At 43.6% G+C, this 18,630-nt stretch overlaps 1 protein-coding gene across 1 annotated transcript in view; it reads left to right on the forward strand.

The window, feature by feature from the left end:
• The window catches only part of fhl3a (four and a half LIM domains 3a), a 29,844-nt gene extending 12,054 nt beyond the window's left edge, over window positions 1-17,790 (forward strand). The window contains exons 2-6 of the mRNA XM_071926627.2: window positions 9,867-10,039; window positions 11,405-11,579; window positions 14,635-14,804; window positions 15,005-15,191; window positions 16,195-17,790. Coding sequence (XP_071782728.1) covers window positions 9,867-10,039; window positions 11,405-11,579; window positions 14,635-14,804; window positions 15,005-15,191; window positions 16,195-16,346 — 857 coding nt within the window. The 3' untranslated portion in view covers window positions 16,347-17,790. The remainder of the gene's footprint in view (window positions 1-9,866; window positions 10,040-11,404; window positions 11,580-14,634; window positions 14,805-15,004; window positions 15,192-16,194) is intronic.
• The last annotated feature ends 840 nt before the right edge of the window (window positions 17,791-18,630 follow it).

An 18,630-nucleotide genomic window follows, 5' to 3' on the forward strand; every position in this document is an offset into this window, starting at 1 on the left:
TTTGAAGCGGTGGTAGATCGCACTGAAACCAGCAAGGATTGTATTTGTATTGTCACAGAGCAAAGGAAATCAACTGGTCTGGAAAGGCAGGATAAGAGGCTGATGGTTTTTTGATGGACTGGGTTCTGATAAATGACGCATTTCAAATTCTGAGTTTCATAACAAGTCGTTCGACTATAGCTGTATCCTGATCTTTGTAATGATATATGCTTGTTGGCAGTGTTGGGCTCTTTACTCAAAAAAAGTAATGCATTACTCGTTACTCATTTCAAAAGTAATAATAACACTGCATTACTTATCACTCCCTGAGAGCAGTAATTCATTGCACAACTCTGTATATTACATGAAAAGGAGAATTTTCCACCATAGCAAAAGGAGGGACCACAAAGCCAAGGTTTTTATTAAACCTGGGCACAAGCAAAGGCATGCCCGAAATCTTCAGTGCGTACATCAAATGGTGTAGTAGTAGTAAAGTAGCAACAGCTCAAACGTACTTAAGACCTGTGTAACTTTATGCAGTCTGACTCAGGCCATATCTCTAGCCCAAAGTCGGTTAGCTCTTTTTGTTTTTATTTAGAGGAATGGTCCAAAGATAATAACTTTCCATTGTGGTGACTTGCAAGAGGTTGCTGTGTCCGGCTTGTGGCAAAAATACAGACTAAAATGACATTGTCATTTTGCCATTGACGGTATTGCATCAGAAGGGCTCCTCCTGTTTCCTCTCTGCGGGCTCGTCAAGTGAAAACATCATCCTCCCCAGTGGCTCGCAAACCAGTCACTGAATCAGCCCGTTTGTAAGTGAGAGTGCCCTGACCCGACTGAGCATACTTCACATTCTGCTCAGATTTGAATGTAAACTGGGCCGAATTCAAACATTTTTAAGTATGCATGTAAGGCAGCATGGCTTAAAATTGAATACATTGAATACATACAGGTCCTCAGTGCAGCAGCCGATGGTATCAAAATTGAGATGGGCCCTCACTTCGCTGGTGAAGGCTTCGGTTTTCAAAGGGATGCCCTAGTGTGCCCCGGATCACACAGCAGATGATGACAATCAGGGTGAGCAGATGACAGGACAGTGACAAGGATGGCCATGTTTGGGCATAAATGGGCCCTGGGAAACAGGGGGGAGGGGGGAGGGGGGGAGGGGGGGAGGGGGGGTCCTGGGATGGCCGTATTTGTTTGTTCAAAGAGAAATAATATACTCTGCCTCTCATACAGCTATACAGTGGCCTCTGAACAACCCTACTCAATTTTATCAGTCTAAAGCCAGCAGCCACACCAAGGCACAGAGCGAGACCCCCTGCAGCCGCAACCGTCACCCTGAGATCTTTCTTGGTTTTCCTTTTACTATACAGGTTTATCTTTTGTTCAGCAGGCATTCGCTTTTAATCCTTTTGCTGAATATTGTGCCTTTATCACACTTTCCTCTTAACCCCATTACTTCTGCATTCCTTACTTTCCTGTCTTCTCTCCACAGTGTTGACCGCCTTGAATGTACCTTATGATCAGCTAGCATGAGAGGTCAAAACTTCTTTTTTTTCTCTTGCTTGCTTTCAGATTTGCTTTTTCTTTCTCTCTCTCTCTCTCTCTCTCTCTCTCTCGCTCTCTCTCTCTCTCTCTCTACTTTTCCCTCTGCCATCTAAACATTTACCGGCAAATACCAGCACAGAGAATGAAAAGACAGCCTTTCCTGCATTCTCCAGGCAATGACTCTCCAAAACCTCCACTGGCACACAGGAGTTGACTGCATAGTTTCCCCGATGCAAACCAGATGTGAAACTCTAATGTATGGCAGCCTTTTTTGTTTTTTCTTCAAAGGAAGACAAATGTAGGCCAAAAATGTAGTCTTCTGACCATCCGCGCACAGTGATATAAAAATAAATTCGGATTCATTCCCGAGTCCCAAACTTTCCCTCATGGTGGTTGGGAGAGTACTGTATGATTTAGAGTAATTGCAATGTTATTGTTTGGTGTTGGTGAAGCATTATGGAACATTGGGATTGAGACAGGGTTGTGAAGGAGGAGAGATGAGATGTGACAAATGCATTTTTGGCTGGGCTCTCCTTCAGAAAGTTGTCATTCACATGCACACGGAGTCTCCCTTGCTAGCACGTCCTCTTATCTCATTTTGCCAACTAAATGTCACATTATGACAAATTTGTGTTGTTAGTATAACCAAACATCAAGGGAAGCTGCGTTGTGCTTTTTTTTTTCTCTTTTTTTCTGCTTTGGTGTGCATCTTTAAATCACTATATCAAATCCTTTTAATATTTGAGGCCAGAAGGTTTGAAGTACAGTTCTTGCAAGCCAGCTATTATTCACCCATAGCTTTCCTCTATCACTCTTTGATATCCAGTCATGCTACAGGTGTACCACACAACAAAATCAAGGCTAATATTAAAAGACATCAAGTCAAATCCCTGCACCTGCATGGTCATTAAAAGTTGCCAAGAAGGGACAAATTACAAAGGCCACGGTGACATTTTCTCCTGCAGGTACTCATTTTCCTCCTTTATGTTTATGGTCTTGGCTTTCATTTGAGCCCTCAGTCTCCTCCCACTCCACACCAGGCAGTGTTTAAATGCTCAGTGACAATAACAGGTTAGCTTTCCTGTGTCTGGTCCTGCAGCCTGTCCTCTATCCTCAAGTCTGACCCAGGCTCCCACAGAGGAGCAGTCTCAGGTCTGACTCTGCCCCCCCCCCCCCCCCCCCCCCCCCCCCCCCCCATAACCAGTTCATTGCTGTTGTTGAAAGAACCTCAGCAAATGGCATTGTCCTCTGCAGCTTCCTGATCATAGCCTCATGAAGTGTCTGAGAGTGTGGGTGGCCCAGGTTCTTCTCCTCTAATACGGGAAAGCATGCAGAAAGTGACAACTCTCAGACTGGAGCCACCGGTTGTTTACCAACAGCATCCAAACAGTGGCTCGGTGCCGGCCCCATAGTATAAACTCTGATCACCACAGATTGCTCAATGCCTTAAATGTCTCAACCCATGAAAATGATTGATGTGCTGGTGTATGGGGTAGAGTTAGTGTCACAACTGCACTAAACCACATAATGCTTTGCTAAACTGACAGTGTTTAGCGCTGTTTATTACCAGCAAGTAAGCAACATTCTTTTTTTAACATCGTACTAAACGTTTAAGGACCATTAAAAGCAGAATGTGTTTTTGTGTTTCCAAAACCATTACTTATTAGCTTGTTTTAATAAGCACATGTGTTTACGAATGGCGCTGTGGCATTATCTCTCCTTCATGAGCAATTTCCTTCTCTTCCTGTGATAAGATTCGTTGGCTCGCTCTCTCCTTTCGAATACTGGCCTTCATTTATCTGATGCAGCTGAAGCCAGCAAGAACAGCGCACCAAACATGTAACCAGATGTAACCAATATGTAACAAATATATTTCAAAGCCGGTATGTTGCTTTTCTGTGACCTGTAGAGCCAAGAATGTCAAGTAAATGATGTCCTAAATGGTCCTGACCACTTGATGTTCATGCACACGTCTAGTCATGTTGACCGCTCAGGATTTAGTTTGTGGAGTGACTCGTCCTTGAGAATATGCGGATTTGGAGCCTTCTCCCACAGGACCCCGACCTTGGTTGCCGGCCCGCTGAAGAGTAACGTGAATGTAATCCCTCTGACATCGTGACATAAACATGAGTTCTGGGCCATTGAAAAAGTCTTGTGCAATTCATGAGATTGCCATTTTGCATTAGTCACCAAATGGAAAGTCTTCCACGCTCATGAGACACCGAATAAATAAGAGCAGAAGAGCAGAAGACATCCCTGTTAGGCTCTTTTCAAGTGGCCGTCGGCCTGTAACACAAATTAACGTTTCTGAAGTGTGTTTTTGACATTGTGCTTTATTTTTGACATGCTCAACTGGGCCTTCACTACCTCAAATGATATACTCAAGTGTCCAGCGCTGTATTTTTTCCCCGTCTCCGAGCCAGCTAAAGAGCTTTACACTGTCTGGAAGATGTCCAGGCAGCGGACTGAGCACAATGTGATGGTATGTGTTTATCCAAACCCAGCCTTTTCACTTTTCCTCCAATGTGATTTAGGACATGTCATAGGTTTAAGATCCTGGTCCAACATTCATTTGCCTCTAAATGTCACCCTTTCCTTTTTTTTTTTCTTTTTTTTTTTCTTTTCCTTGTCCCACTGTTCTGTTTGATTTCTCTTCCATTGCTTCATCACTCTCTCTGGGACTTGTATCACAGGAAACAGAGCCATGCGTACCCTATGGGGATCTGCTCAACAAACTCTTTACTGTCTACTGTGGCTTAGTGTGTGGGTCAGCTAGTTGCTGGAGACACAGAGAGTTAACGGTGTTCAAGTAGCTTTTGTGGGTGCTACTACTTTGAATACAGCAGACATACTAGGCACAGTAGACCTATAAACACAGACCTAACTAAATACAGCAGTTGTCCTGGTGTTGAAACGTGTTGAAAAATGTTGTTGCTTGTAGACCACATACTACAGTATAGCCACAACCTTTAGACCGTTGCCCACTTGGCAATATGCAAAACCATTTTAATATCCTCTGCCAAGGGCGTCATTGGTAGACTGTGGTGCTGTTTCCACCACTGGCATCTACATGGTGTCTTATCAGGGTGGATACAGTTACACCATTTCCGCATTATGATTTCTTTCACGTACAGTAGGAGATGTGGGAATGGGATGGGCAGTGGACTGGCAGTATCTTCAGCACAAAACCCAGCCTAAAACAGACATACATGGGTTGTTCCCATGATCATATGTTATTCTTATGGTTCCATTATTTGTCAGTATTTTCCAGATTTGCCAATATTTGTAATAATCAACACCTCCATCCTAAAGCTAGAAACCAAGGCTCTTATCTGTGTTGTCAACAAGAGACAAAACCAAGAGCTGCTCCTTTGACAATAGCTTTCAGAGTGACTTTGTGGAAAAGTTTAAACTTTTACATCCAAATGAGCTCTATTTAATTGTAAAGTCTAATCTATTATGAAACTGAAAATGGGCCCCGAAATATTGTAAAATCATCCTGGGTGCCTGGGTCAAGGAAGTAGCTTGTGCTTCTCCATTAACATGCTATTAAGTGTTTGATCTTAGTGTGTGTCTATTTCTTCTTCAGATCTCTCTCCAATTCACTGTAAATGGAGAAACTGCCAAATCCAAAATATAACATATGTCATTTGGTGGACTATTTTGACCAAAGTACTTTACAGTACCATGAGTGCATTCATTTTTAGCATGGGTGGCCCCAGAGGAAATCAAACCACCAACTCTGGCAGTGTTACTCTACCATTGAGCTATACAGGACCACTAGCTATTCAACATGTGTGTCTTAATAGCGTCATCGAGAGAGTGTTGGTTCTTTTGTTTCTTTTTATTGGAGAGATTGCACAAATCAAGACTGGACTATAGTGTCGTCACGATACCAGAATACTAATAATAACTTTAATATCTAAAAATTTGAAACCACTAAGAACAGTGTTGTGTGTGCATATGTGTGTTTGTGTGTCCCGTGAATGTGTACACTTATGCTTTGTGTTTCTACATTATGTGTGTTTGTGCAAATCATCGTCTGTCTGGTCCGTGTTTGTGTGCCGCTCAGTCATTAAGTACACAGAGACAAACAAAGATCTGAGCTGGATACCGAACACCTGTTGGCTAATGCACACATTCAGGGTGATATCACTCTGATAGGCTCCCCTCCCAAAGCCATGTTTTCACCATTAGCCTACCTCCAGCAGCACTGACTCACATACACACACCTATCCACAGTAAGCTTCCACAGACCTTTAACCAGACAATGATGAGAAATATTCAGCTTCCAGTCCTGAAGTCAGTCTGGTTTGTTCATGGCAGTTATAATAGCATTCTGACCCTGATGAACAGTTTTTAAATACAGTTTTGGAACCTCTAGAAATTTATAAATTCCTAAATTACTTTGCAATTTCCTCTGACCAGCCCATATATTGTAATCTCTTTAGTATCTGTAAGAGACAATAGACATTACACAGTTATGTGTCATTTTGCTTGTGCAACACAGCCATCTGCTTGCTACAGTCAAGATGATCTGTCTCCTATGTTGATGCAACACACTGTCTAGTGCTTTGTCTAGCCTTACTCAAACAGATATTTTACAAGCAGATTCTTCTAACAGGCAGTAGGAAAGGGGGGAAGAGTTGCCAGGCTCGTTCCCAGCAGGGTGTGCGGACTGTTCATTTGGAGCCAACCGGAGCGTGAGCAAAGTTTGGGCTGGGGATTAACGGGCCAGCCTGTGGGACCGGACTGGACAGGGTAGCTGCTAGCCCCCCAGTAACCAACCATGACTATGTTGCCCAGCAACTGCATAGTACATACAGTTGGCTAGCTTGCATTGGTCTGTTGCTCTGTGGCGTCTCTCAATTGGCCCTGAACTTCATCCCGCATGCCAGTCAGGGAGGGTTGTGATGACTAGGCGAAAGTAGCCTTGACGTTCCTCTGCTATCTTATATCCTCCTGATATGTCAAAAAGACTGAACAACCAACAGTAAACATACCCCAGCCTTGAAAGGGTTAAGAGAACCAGAGAAGAACATTTCTGCAGAGTCATTCACGTTGACCTATATAGCAGCATTGAACTTATCTGGATATATTTTCAATCTCCCTTTCAGATGAACTCCCTCTGGACCATTATAGAGATTGGAATGCACCATTGCCTATATTAGATAGAAATCCCTTCCCTTCAACACTATAATAAAACTCTGTACAGTATTTCTGGATCGTTGTGGAGGCAGTGGTGATTTCCTTGAAGCCCACACTCTCTCCCATGGGGCTGAAGTCAGTCACAGCTCTGGTATTTGGGAATGTTATTAACCCAGAGTGGGGTTCTTAGTCACTGGGTCCTGGGCATGGAGGAGATGGACCTCTGCCGGGAAGCCAGGATAGAGTGGGTTCAAAGCCCTGTGAGAACTGGCCTCCGGACTGGACTTCACTGTGGACCAGATCCAAATCTTCTCTTCTCTTCTCTTCTCTTCTCTTCTCTTCTCTTCTCTTCTCTTCTCTTCTCTCTCTTTGTCTTTCCCACCCTCACACACACGTACACATTACAACATCCCCCTCACCTTCTTCTCTGAGGCTGATGCTGGGGAAGCGATTTTGGACGGAGGGGATTTAGTCACGTCTTCACACAGAGCCCCGGAGGTCAATACACTGACGTCATGCCTCTCTCTGTGAGAGCCTGGTTCCTGTGCCATCAGGAGTTCATTTCTAGCTGTCTATTCACCACTCAGAGATTGTTGCTCTAACTGATCCTCTCTGACATGGCAACAATACAAGACCTGAAAGTTAAAACAAGCCCTTTTCCTTTCTAAAGTAATACATATTTATGTATCAGGCTTTGGAATCTTTGTAAGTGTAAAGTTCCCATCTGTGCTTTAGTGAGCTCTCTGTTGCCTAATCTTAACTGATTGCTGGCAACCCAGTTATTCTAGCTCAAACCCACGTCTCTCCAGAGACCATGAATAAACTTGTAGTTGGGGAAGCTGGCCAAGGCTGCATGAGACTTTAGCAGTGGGGAAATAGGCGGCCTCAGGAACACCCTGGATGATCCATCCCAGGTACAGAGACGGCTGTATAGGACAGTTAGACATGCGGGACAGAATTTTCCTCAAACTGTCACAGAGCATATGTATTTTAATCAGTCTGAAGAGCATTGTATGACCTACTTTCTGCAGCCTTTTAGTAAGTGGATGAACAAATGAACTGGGGAAGGGCAATAAACGGCTGCCTGATTTGCTTTGGAAATAAAAGCTGACATCAGACGTCATAGCGTTTGCTTCCCGTCTTTGTGAGTCATGCCTCGTCTCGTTCCCTAACCTGGCAAGCGAAGGCAGCACATACCTGCCTGGCACTGCAGATAACATTAAGGTCATAGTGCTCATTTTCAGCTCTATACTTTGTTGATCTAATCTCACTGTTGTGGATATGGGCTGATGCTAACATCGCTGGAATACTCTGATGGATGGTGTGTGTCCAATGTAAAGACATCAATTTTAAAACACAGCCTTGCAAGTTCAACTCCTATATCCATACATTGCTCAGGCCAACCACAGCTGCTTATTCTGACATTTTGCCATAACCTCCAGATGGATACCGTCTTTAACTGAGACATCAGGTCCTAAAGGAGTATCCATTCCCTCATTAGATAGAGAGATACGGCTAGTCTAGTGATGTGAGCCAGTGTATACACATGGCCGCAGCGCTGTCTAACATTTACACTCTCTAATTTATGTCTTAAGGCCATTGAAGGGGGCTAAGAGTGCCTCTCCAGATTGGGGTAAGTGGTGTCGCGTTAGCCAAAGCCTGTCACTGGGTTATATATGAGGACTGGGAGCAGGTGAGGTCTGTTGGATCTTGACTCCCTCACCCCAGCTCATTAAGAGCTTTTGTCTCACAAAGGGCTGAGACAGATGAAACATGAGAGTCTGGGACTGATGTTTTCTTTGATGATGGATCTTGTGTGATTTGGCTATTACTCTTTCTTCCTTTTTCTGTCTCACCCACACATGCACTTTTATACTGTGTGCATGTGTCTGAGTTTGCATGCATTCTATGTGTATATGCATGCTAGCATGTATGCATACTGGTGCTGGTGTGAGCTTGCATAGGTGGGTGTTTTTGCGTGTGTGTGTCTGTGTGTAAGACGGGCAGCACAAGCCCAGTTTGAAGTTTGATTGATTATTATATCAGAGGTGATTATTATTACTGGGTGGTGGAAATGAATAGCCAGCAGTGTACTCTGCCAGAGGGCTGTATCACTTATCACCGGGCTTTCCTCCAGCCATGCTGTAATGTTTTGGCAACCTGATATTGTTGCCATAATGCTCCCACAATATTATTCTGTCACTTTGTTGTGTGCTCAGCTATGATCAAGGGGCCTATCAAACTGCGAAAACCATGTGCTTAGACAGTATATCTACTGTATCTGTCTGATGTGTATGCATGTAGTTGCATCCGTATGCTGAAACGGAGGCACTTGCAAGATTCAGCAGTCATGTTCAAAACACAGTTTGCGAGTGCCGGCTCTTTTGACACGCACAAACACTCACAAATGCACACGCCTCTTGGGCTTTGTGTATCAGTTGGGGGTCCAGGCACTGCTCACAAATAGATATTTGCCTCATAAATATTTACAGGTGAGGCGTGTGGATGTCTGCGCGCCTCAGATGTGGGGATACACCACCTTATTCCCACTCAAGCATGGAAGAGGCTGCCTCAATTTATTTTTGTGTTGTTTTTATCTTAGATTGCAGATTTTCAGTGGTTGACAGTGTTAGGAAGGGGTTGATAGTGATAGAAAGAAAGCAAAGTGACAGCTCTCTCTTTCCCTACTGTCCCCTCCCTCTCTCTGCACCACACTTTCATCACACAGCAATAAAAGTTAATAGGCGTTTTGTACTGCCTCTCATGAAAGTCATGTCTTTCTCCATCTCATGTTACCTGTCTGTCTCTCTCCCTCTCTCTTTCTCTCTCTCTCTCTGTCTCTCTCTCTCTCTCTCTCGCTCTCTCGCTCTCTCTCTCTCTCTCTCTCTCCCTCCCTCCCTCCCACTTGCTCTTCGTGTTTTGTTTGAGCTCAACTCCATCGCCGGTACAAGCAGAAGTATTTACAACATAAATATTGGCAGTGAAAGTCTATACCGATGTCCAACTGGTGTGCAGAAGGTGGTGAAGTGACTGAGTCTTTCCTCTAGACTCTCCCTCCTTTCCTCCACTCTCCTATTTTCTCTGCCCTCTGTTTTTATCCTCATCTCCTCTTGTCCTCAATTGCAACTGCTTGTGGTTTTTTTGTTTGAAGTGTGGCTGACCCGAGCGTCTCTTTTCTGTTGCAGGCTTACAGCAAATCACAATGGCCGACCGTTTTGACTGTGACAACTGCAAAGAGTCCCTGTACGGCCGCAAGTACATCCAGTCAGATGACAACCCCTACTGCATCCCGTGCTACGACAGCCTGTTCTCTAACACATGTGATGAGTGCAAGGAGCTGATCGCCCATGACGCCAGGGTAAGGCGCCCATTTTGACATGATCAGACCTGTAATCTGCTGCACCACAGCAATAACAAGTGTACATAAAGAATTCCAGTCCAAAGTGAAATATTCACCTTTTGGAAGGAAGTGATGCCTGCTCTGATACAATGATTTTAAATTAAAGCTCATTATGGAAATGTATTTAAGCTGCTAAGTCGAGACCTGTGCCTACAAAATAGGTATTTTTTGTGAGGATGAAATCATTTATATCTTTTAAATATTTTGTCATGAATTTCTGGTAAAAAAAAAAAAAAATCCATAATGGGTATATAGAGTAGGAATCAAACCCTTCATCTCAGAAGTTCTACACTGTGAGGCATTTTGTATAGCATACAGGGTTAAACCGTGATAAAGCACTTCAAGGATCTGCCCTAATTAGCTTTAAGTCATTTTTTACTGTGTTTTGACATGGCCTTGAATAGCTAAAACGGGAGTTGTGTCATGTTAATGATGCATTAATACACGCTAAATGAGGCGTATTCTATATATTTTGTGTGGCAAGACACAGTAAAGGCTAATTTAACATGCAATTATACAGGCAATTTCCACTAAATCCACATAAGCCAATGGGATAATTTTGTCTCAAATCGCAAAAAATGCAGCATGAGGGAACGTCTCCCTCTTCCCCACAATCAAGTTAAATTTTAATCTTCCCTTAATGGAAAACACAAACATGAAGTGGATCATTTAAGACCGGCTTACGCTACTAAGTGCAGTTTACAGAATGTGGCATGCTAGTTACTAGCTTGCTCGGCTCAGGAGGCCAATGAGTTATCAACACTCTCACGGGCAGCGGACAGTAAATAATAAGCCTGCATTTTTCTTGGCCCTGTGGCCTATACACAATAAATTCAGCCTCATCCTTGTCAAGGCAGCCTTTTACAGGCACACACACACACACACTCTACAAAAGTACTGTATGCGTGCACACACATACACTTAAACCACATATATACACACAGACTTTGCCTCTCATTACTGCCTATGCGGATATTACATGTGTCGGTTTGACCCAGGCCAAGCCCACGCTCCTCTCTGCTGCTGTTGTAACCAGAAACCTCTGTTGGTGTTGAGTTTTCCAGTGTTTCCCTTAATAGCCTGCTCTAGATGACCTACAAAATCGCTGCAATTCTGAGACTGTAAATTACATGAAAATAAATCTTTGGATGAAACACCACAGAATTGAGATCACTAACTTCCTTGACTTCTTTAGTGATTCTTATTTTGTCCATATTGTGCCACATTGCTTACAGTTACCCACCCCCACCCACAGGAATAACCACTGCATTATGCATTCCCAGTGTATGAAAAGGCCTCATACGACCTTGTTGTCTCCTCCAGGAGCTGTTCTATGAGGACCGACATTACCATGAGCACTGCTTCCGCTGTTTCCGCTGCGACCGCTCCTTGGCGGACGAGCCCTTCACCAGCCAGGACGACGCGTTGCTGTGCAATGACTGCTACTGTAATGAGTTCTCCTCCAAGTGTGTGGCCTGCGACAAGACCGTCATGCCAGGTAAAGGGGGAAGCAGGGGTGTTGTGAGGGATTTGTGTTAAGATATTCCACGGGACCTATGTCTCAAAATTCTCCAAGCCCCATCCAGCTTTGTGCGCTCTGTTTTACTCTCTTTTACCAACTGTACTGATTAAGGATATGCAAAAGATTTTTTTTAGGATAAAATATTCTCTCACTAGAAGTTAGAGAAGCAGGCTTATGACTGGAACGCCACCTTTTTGAATCCTGCACAGCTTAGAAAACCTGAGTGGAGAAAGTAAAGTGAAGACTCTCTCCCCTCCCTCAACTACTTCTGTCGACATGCCCTTTGACCCCCAGTTGCTCCAGTGGAGCTGAGGCAGAGTGTTGCTGAAAAAGAGCTTATAGGTTACAAATGTTCAAAAAAAAGAGACACAAGACACTGGGAGATGTGAAATACCTCATGAAACAGCCACACAGAATGCATTTCACAGTGCAACATATGCAGTGCCACACATCCACAAAGCATTACCATTGTCATTTGGTAATGTTCACACCCCCATTGAGAATTCAAGATAAATAGGCAAATGAGTTTTGAAAATGATGACGTGGCAAAGAGTGTGCCTGCACCGTGTCCCGGAAACAAGGGAAGTGAATAGTAGAGAGGCAAAGATCCAGTAGATACGAGAGGGAAAAGGGTTTAGAAAATAGAGGAAGGAGAGAGAGAGAGGGAGAGGGAGAGAGAGAGACAGAGAGAGTGCGACAAAGAGTCCAGGATTGAGCAGCAGCCAGGGCTGAATGTGACAGAGTAATTGCCAGTCTGCTTGACTTGTTGTCTGTGAGCCAAATCCTCAGGGCTGGCGGGCTGCCAGCAGTCTGATGATAACAAGAGATAAGCCAGTCAATTATTTCAGCGCCCCTGTAGCGGCCAACACGGCCCTCGTAAAGCAGCAAATAATTCCAGGAAGAGTGTGACGTTCCCCTTTATTTCTAGGTCATTTAATTTCTTCTTGTGAAGATTGCACGTTTGCTGCACGGTGTCTACTGTACACCCAAGCAAGTCACCTTGAGAAGGAGCAAGTGGAGGATGATCAGATCAAAGACGTCTTCCTGGTAGGTTAGATGGTAATTAGGGAAGCTCATGGGAAGTTAATAGTATACTGCAAACTTTTAAGAGTTAGTGTGCTATCAGTATCGGTGAGCTCACCTTAGGAAGACTCAGATGTGGTTTTGTTGCTCTTCTGAATAGTAAATCCCATCCTCTAACAACAGAGTCGACAGCCGTAGTCCTTTGCAATCATACACACACACACACACACACACACACACACACACTTGTCTTTGTTTAATAATTGGATGCTAAGCTGAAGTGGTGTAGCCGGTGACAAGAGGAGAGAGGCAACTTTGTATCAAAGCCATGTAAATGGATTCCCCAGAAGCTCTTTTGGTTACCAAGATTGATCTGATAGGCCTGCTGAAACGCTCCCAGTTGCCAGAGATAGTCATCCAGGCGTTGAAGTGTTATGCTCTCCCAGACAGTGAGCTGCTTCTTTTGTTCTCACTCAATTTATCCTTCGGCGAAAATATTTCCTCCACAGAGGGACATTCTGTTGCTGCTGTCGCCATCCACCGAGACTTATGTCCTTTGAGCTTCATGTCAGAATTGGAGTTGGTTTTATTTGCCAGTTACAATAAATGTACAGGAATTTGTATTGGCAACATTGGTGGAGAGATGACAACCTACACTACATAGTAACAGAGTACATAGGAACACATGAAGAGTTTTGTTCCAAAATGAGATATTCAGCATTTAAAAAAGTGACACCTACTCTCCCATATTGACTGCTGGTATGAAAGTTAAGCACATTATGGGTTAGTATTGAAGTTAGTCATTTTAAGACATTTGCTTATAAAATAGTTTTTTTGAATTTTTTTGAGGACAGAAATCATTTATTTTTTTGCACATTTTTTTCTAAATGGATATGAAACCCTTCACATACAAGGACAACAGGACCTTACATAGAGGGCAGAGAGACAGTGCAAGGACAGACACTGGACTATAAATATCACTCTACAAATATACATTCAAATCTTAATCAGTATATTCAATCAGGCAGCATAGCATGCAGTGTAGTCGCAGCTGTAGTAGAGGTATGTGAGGAGAGTAGACTGAGTTCACCATGAGGTAGTTAAACTGAGTAGGATGAGATGCATGAAATAAGTTATGAGCGTTATAGAACTTGCATAGTGTGCAAAGAGTGTTTTCTGTGCAGAGATTTTGTGGGGGTTTTTTTGGCATTCTATTTTACACTCATTTAACTTTCATGGGTATTTTAATAGCTTTCAAATGCTCTTGAAATGCTTGTGAAGTTAAAAATGACGGGCAAAAACTGCCCTTCCGATAATTAGCAGTACCCTTTTTTGCATTTCACCCTGTTCACATTATTTTCATGGACTTGTCTAATATTCATGCCTGAATGCTAGGTGATTCATGGGGAGCCTGTGACTGGGGGATTTTTTTTCCGGGGGATTTTTTCCAGTGTGTTCTGTGCCGAGAAAAATGTAGCGGTTTTTGATCAGAAAACAACCGAGTACACAGCCTGAAGTCGAAGAAAATGCTGGCACCACGCAGTCGGCAATAGAAGAAAATGCAGACCCCACATTAACCATTGGATCAACAAAAAAATAAAACAACCAGCATCATTAAAAATCGAGGGGTGGAAGATGAACTGGTTGGGGTCAGAGTGGGTAAAACAGCACCGTCCTCGTCTGTGAGGCCTGCCGTGAGTTTCCAGCAGTGGGAAAGAAGTGTGGGAGGTGCGGTATTATGATTTAAAATAAAACAGATCTTAGTGGTACAAAATGAGTGTTTATTTGCCAATATGCGATGCAGATGTATTATTTCAAAGTTCAATGAAATTGGCCCCGTAAACCACCAAAATTCCCTTTAAAACACGCATCAAGGGGATAAAAATGCCCTCTGAAAAAAATATTTCTACCTTTCCCTCTGCCTCTACATCCTCCATATCTCTCTCTCTCCTTCTCTCTCTTTCTCTATCTCTCTGTCTCTTCTGTCATCTCTCTTTCTCTCTGCTAGGCACTCGGAAGCTGGAGTACGGTGGCTCTACGTGGCACGAGGGCTGTTTCATCTGCCACAGCTGTGAGCAGCCCATCGGCTCCAAGTCCTTCATCCCTGACAAGGATGAACACTACTGCGTGGCCTGCTATGAGGATAAGTTCGCCCCGCGCTGCACGCGCTGTAAAAAGGTCAGTAACTTTATCGAGTCACTGAAAAAAAATGTTCGCTATGTTAAAACGAAGTGTGTTTATGTTTAAAGTATTGTTATGTTTATTAAGAGGAAAAGTGAAAGGGATACAGATTGGGATCCTGGACCTGCAGCCACACCAAGTATTTTGAACTGAGTGAAAAAGATCTTTAAATGACCTTTGACCTATCTCCGTTTAAGACCCTGGCTAAAGGCGGAGTGACCTATCGGGACGAGCCGTGGCATAAGGAGTGTTTTGTGTGCACCGGCTGTAAGATGCAGCTGGCCGGTCAGCACTTCACCTCCCGAGACGACAGCCCGTTCTGCCTCAAGTGCTTTGGCAGCCTCTACGCCAAGAAGTGCGAGGCCTGCAGCAAACCCATCACAGGTGAGACTCCAGGTTATGATATTGAGTCATTTTGTGAATCTGTCCCACTCCAGGCATTACTTTTGGTATTGCTTTTCCTTCTTCTTGCTCTTCAAAACAAACCGAACGACAACAGGGAGGGGGAGGGGGCAAGTAACAACATCCTCTTTGTGACAAGAAGCATTTATGGGAAATGTCGTCTTACTTTTGAGAAACACAAAATGCTACACGTAGCACCTGTAACTGTTCATAAGGCTTTTTTCCCCAGTTTTAATGTTTTGTAGCAAGCATGAATTGCAATGAGTGAAATATGAGTTTGAAACTTACCTCTTAGGCGACAGTTTGAGCTTGCTATCGGCAGCCTTCTTCAGGTGTCTGCCCCGGATGTTGGTGTGGCAGACTTACACTGGACCAATTTGCCACCTGGTGTTGTAGTGGCAAGCTCGTCACGTGTGGTGTAAGCTGGAGGCCTCCTCAGGACAGCATTCCAGATATGGGAAAGCTGGAAACGGGCCGAGAACACCAAACAGAGTGTGAAAGGGAGACAGAGGGAGCGCATGCGCGTGCCAGAAAACTCTTAAGCTGAACAAGAGAACCTCAGATGTGCAATTTCAGACCATTGCAAAAGGGGAAAACCACATCATGGACCGTGGTGGTGCAAAGATAATCAGTTCTGAGAGCAGTAAATTCCAACGCTGGATCAGAGAAGCAGTTCCGGAAACAAGCCACGCGGACAGTGAACCGGGTCGAGGGGGCTTACCAACTTCCTCATACCTGGAACGCTGTCCTGAGGAGGCCTCGAGCTTACACCACATGTGACCAGCTTGCTATCACAACACCAGATGGCAAGTTGGTCATGTAAACATCCGGTGGAAGTCTGCCACAACAACATCCGGGGCCGACACCTGGAGAAGGCTGCTGATAGCATGCCAAAACTGTCACCTAAGACGTAACCTTCATTTAGCCTTTTGTATAAGAATTGCAAACTCATATGATAGTACATTTGAATTCCTCTCTGTCCCAGGTTTTGGAGGAGGGAAGTACATCTCGTTTGAGGAACGCCAGTGGCACCAGCCGTGCTTCACCTGCTCCCAGTGCTCCGTCTCCCTGGTGGGCGCCGGCTTCTTCCCGGACGGTGACAGGATCCTGTGCCGCGACTGCAACAGCAGCCTATAGAGGAGCCATTCACTCTTCCCTCAGCCTCCCCTTGACTTACCTTACCTCCGCCCCTTACACCTCTCCTCACAGCATTTCCAGGACCCCCAGTCATTACCGAGGATGGTAATACAGGCTAACACATGGTGCCTCTCAGGTCATTCTTATACAAATGTACACAGAACACACACACACACACACAAACACAAAAAGAGATCACAGTTCAATTCCTCTTTTTCCTTATCTGGATTGGATTTTATTCCTGAAATAGTGCACAAAATCCCATTTTGATGCTGTATTGTTTGGATGAACCGATTTTTTTCTGTAGCCCAAAACATAATGATTCTGTGAAACAAAGTTTATGGAGTGCCTTAATAATAATGTTACATATATGTTATGTACTATTGAACCAAAGAAAAGCAAAATGCCACTTTGCAAACATTTCCCTGATATTTTATATGAGTCAATCGCCACCTAAAATGGAGGCGAGGCTCTGAAAAACAGACAGAGAACACTGATACACTATATGTAATGCTTTGAGTCTGTATTTTGAAAGTATGGTTGAGTTACTGTTGTAATGCTCTTTTAACTGCAGTTTTATGCATATTTTGAATGTTGCCTTTCCTCAAGTCTCAATTATCTTTCCATACTATATCTGTCTTGCTTTATGCCTCCTGAACAAGTTATATTATTAAATAGAAGGGGGTGGTGACATTGCTGCAGAAAGTGATTTATAATTTGACTAATTATGAATAATTATAGTATGTCAAAATAGAAAGTAAAAAGGAGAAAATGGAGAGAAACATTGAACAACTTTGCTGATTACGCCTTGGGAGATCAGTGAGGTAGTCCAACTATGTTAGTCATGATCAGTAAAGTCATTTGCACTATGGATAAGATATTATCTTGCTACCATGTTACGTGCACATACAAACACAATTCAAAGACTTTATACATGGCACAAGACACACAGACCACTTTTTGTCCTGTATCAGCTTTTGTTGATCTTTACAATGACACTTATTTTACACGAAGTTTCGTCTTGTTTTTGTCTTTTAATTTGTTGTATTAAATCTTTATATTACCATTGCTCAAAGAGCCAGCATTTAAGAACGGGCTAGCCCAAAAGAAGCTGAAATGCTTTACCTTAGTGTAATGCTGCAGTATGCATGTCTTTGTCTGCCATGATTATTTTTCCTCATTTTGTTGCTGGTTGCTGTTTTTTTTTTTTATCATTGTTAGTTTGTCACGTGTATGTGAAAAATTATTAAAAAATACCTATATTTCATTATTTGAGCTTTGATGCTGGCAAGTCAGAGTTGGCAAATATGCATTTTAAGATGGAAAAATATCCCATCAAGGTGATAGCAGTATGAACTTAAATCAGATAATAATTGATATGACTAAATGTTACACTGATGTGATTTATTTGTGAAGTCTTATCAAATAAATTTACATTAACTGATGTTTGCTGTTGAGTTATTTATGAAATGTTATATTATAGTGAGCCTGAGTAGCTAACAGTGATATAACCATTCTGTCTATTTTAGTTTATTAGGACAAAGATATCTAAGGGCTTGTGTCTACCGTCTAAGCCAGAGAAAACCCTTATGGTGTGCTAAAAAAAGTCTTTCTAGGAAAGTTCAGTGGGTGTGTTTGTGCAAATGTGTGTGAGAGACAGAGAGGGGGGTGCTTGTGTGTGGCAGAAGGGGAGAGCAAGAAAGTGCGTGTTTGTGTGAGAGGGAGAGAGAGAGAGAAAGCATTTGTGTATGTACGTGTGTGTGTGTGTGTGTGTGAGAGAGAGAGAGAGAGAGAGAGAGAAAGCGCATGTGTGTGTACATGAGTGTGTGCCTGAATGTGTATACATACGCTGTTGTTTATGCTGAGTCGACTGTTTCGCCGCCTTGATGAAGCACACACAGGCCAATAACAAACAGACCGCCAGATACACTCTCCTGTCGGCATTGGTGAATGTCCTCCTCCCCGCCTCTGTTTCAGATTTTTTCACCAAAAAAGGAAATGGAAAACTCGTAGTAGTCGCATGGGGGAGGGGGGTGACTGGTGGTGGAAGTGGGAGAGAGAGAGAGAGTGTGGGAGAGAGAGAGAGAGAGAGGGAGAGAGAGGGAGAGAGAGGGAGGGAGGGAGGGAGGGAGGATGTTCACATCTGGAGTTGCTCCATGGCACTTTCACTGGGGGGTCAGTTGCACACACAGCCCCATGGATTTATGGGAAGGAGGAGACAGGCGGGGAGGTGAGGGTTGGCAGGAAGGGTCAGAGCAACCATCTTAGAAAGAGAGAGAGCTGT

This window comes from Centroberyx gerrardi, chromosome 12 (genome assembly GCF_048128805.1).
Source record: "Centroberyx gerrardi isolate f3 chromosome 12, fCenGer3.hap1.cur.20231027, whole genome shotgun sequence".
Lineage (NCBI taxonomy): Eukaryota > Metazoa > Chordata > Actinopteri > Beryciformes > Berycidae > Centroberyx > Centroberyx gerrardi.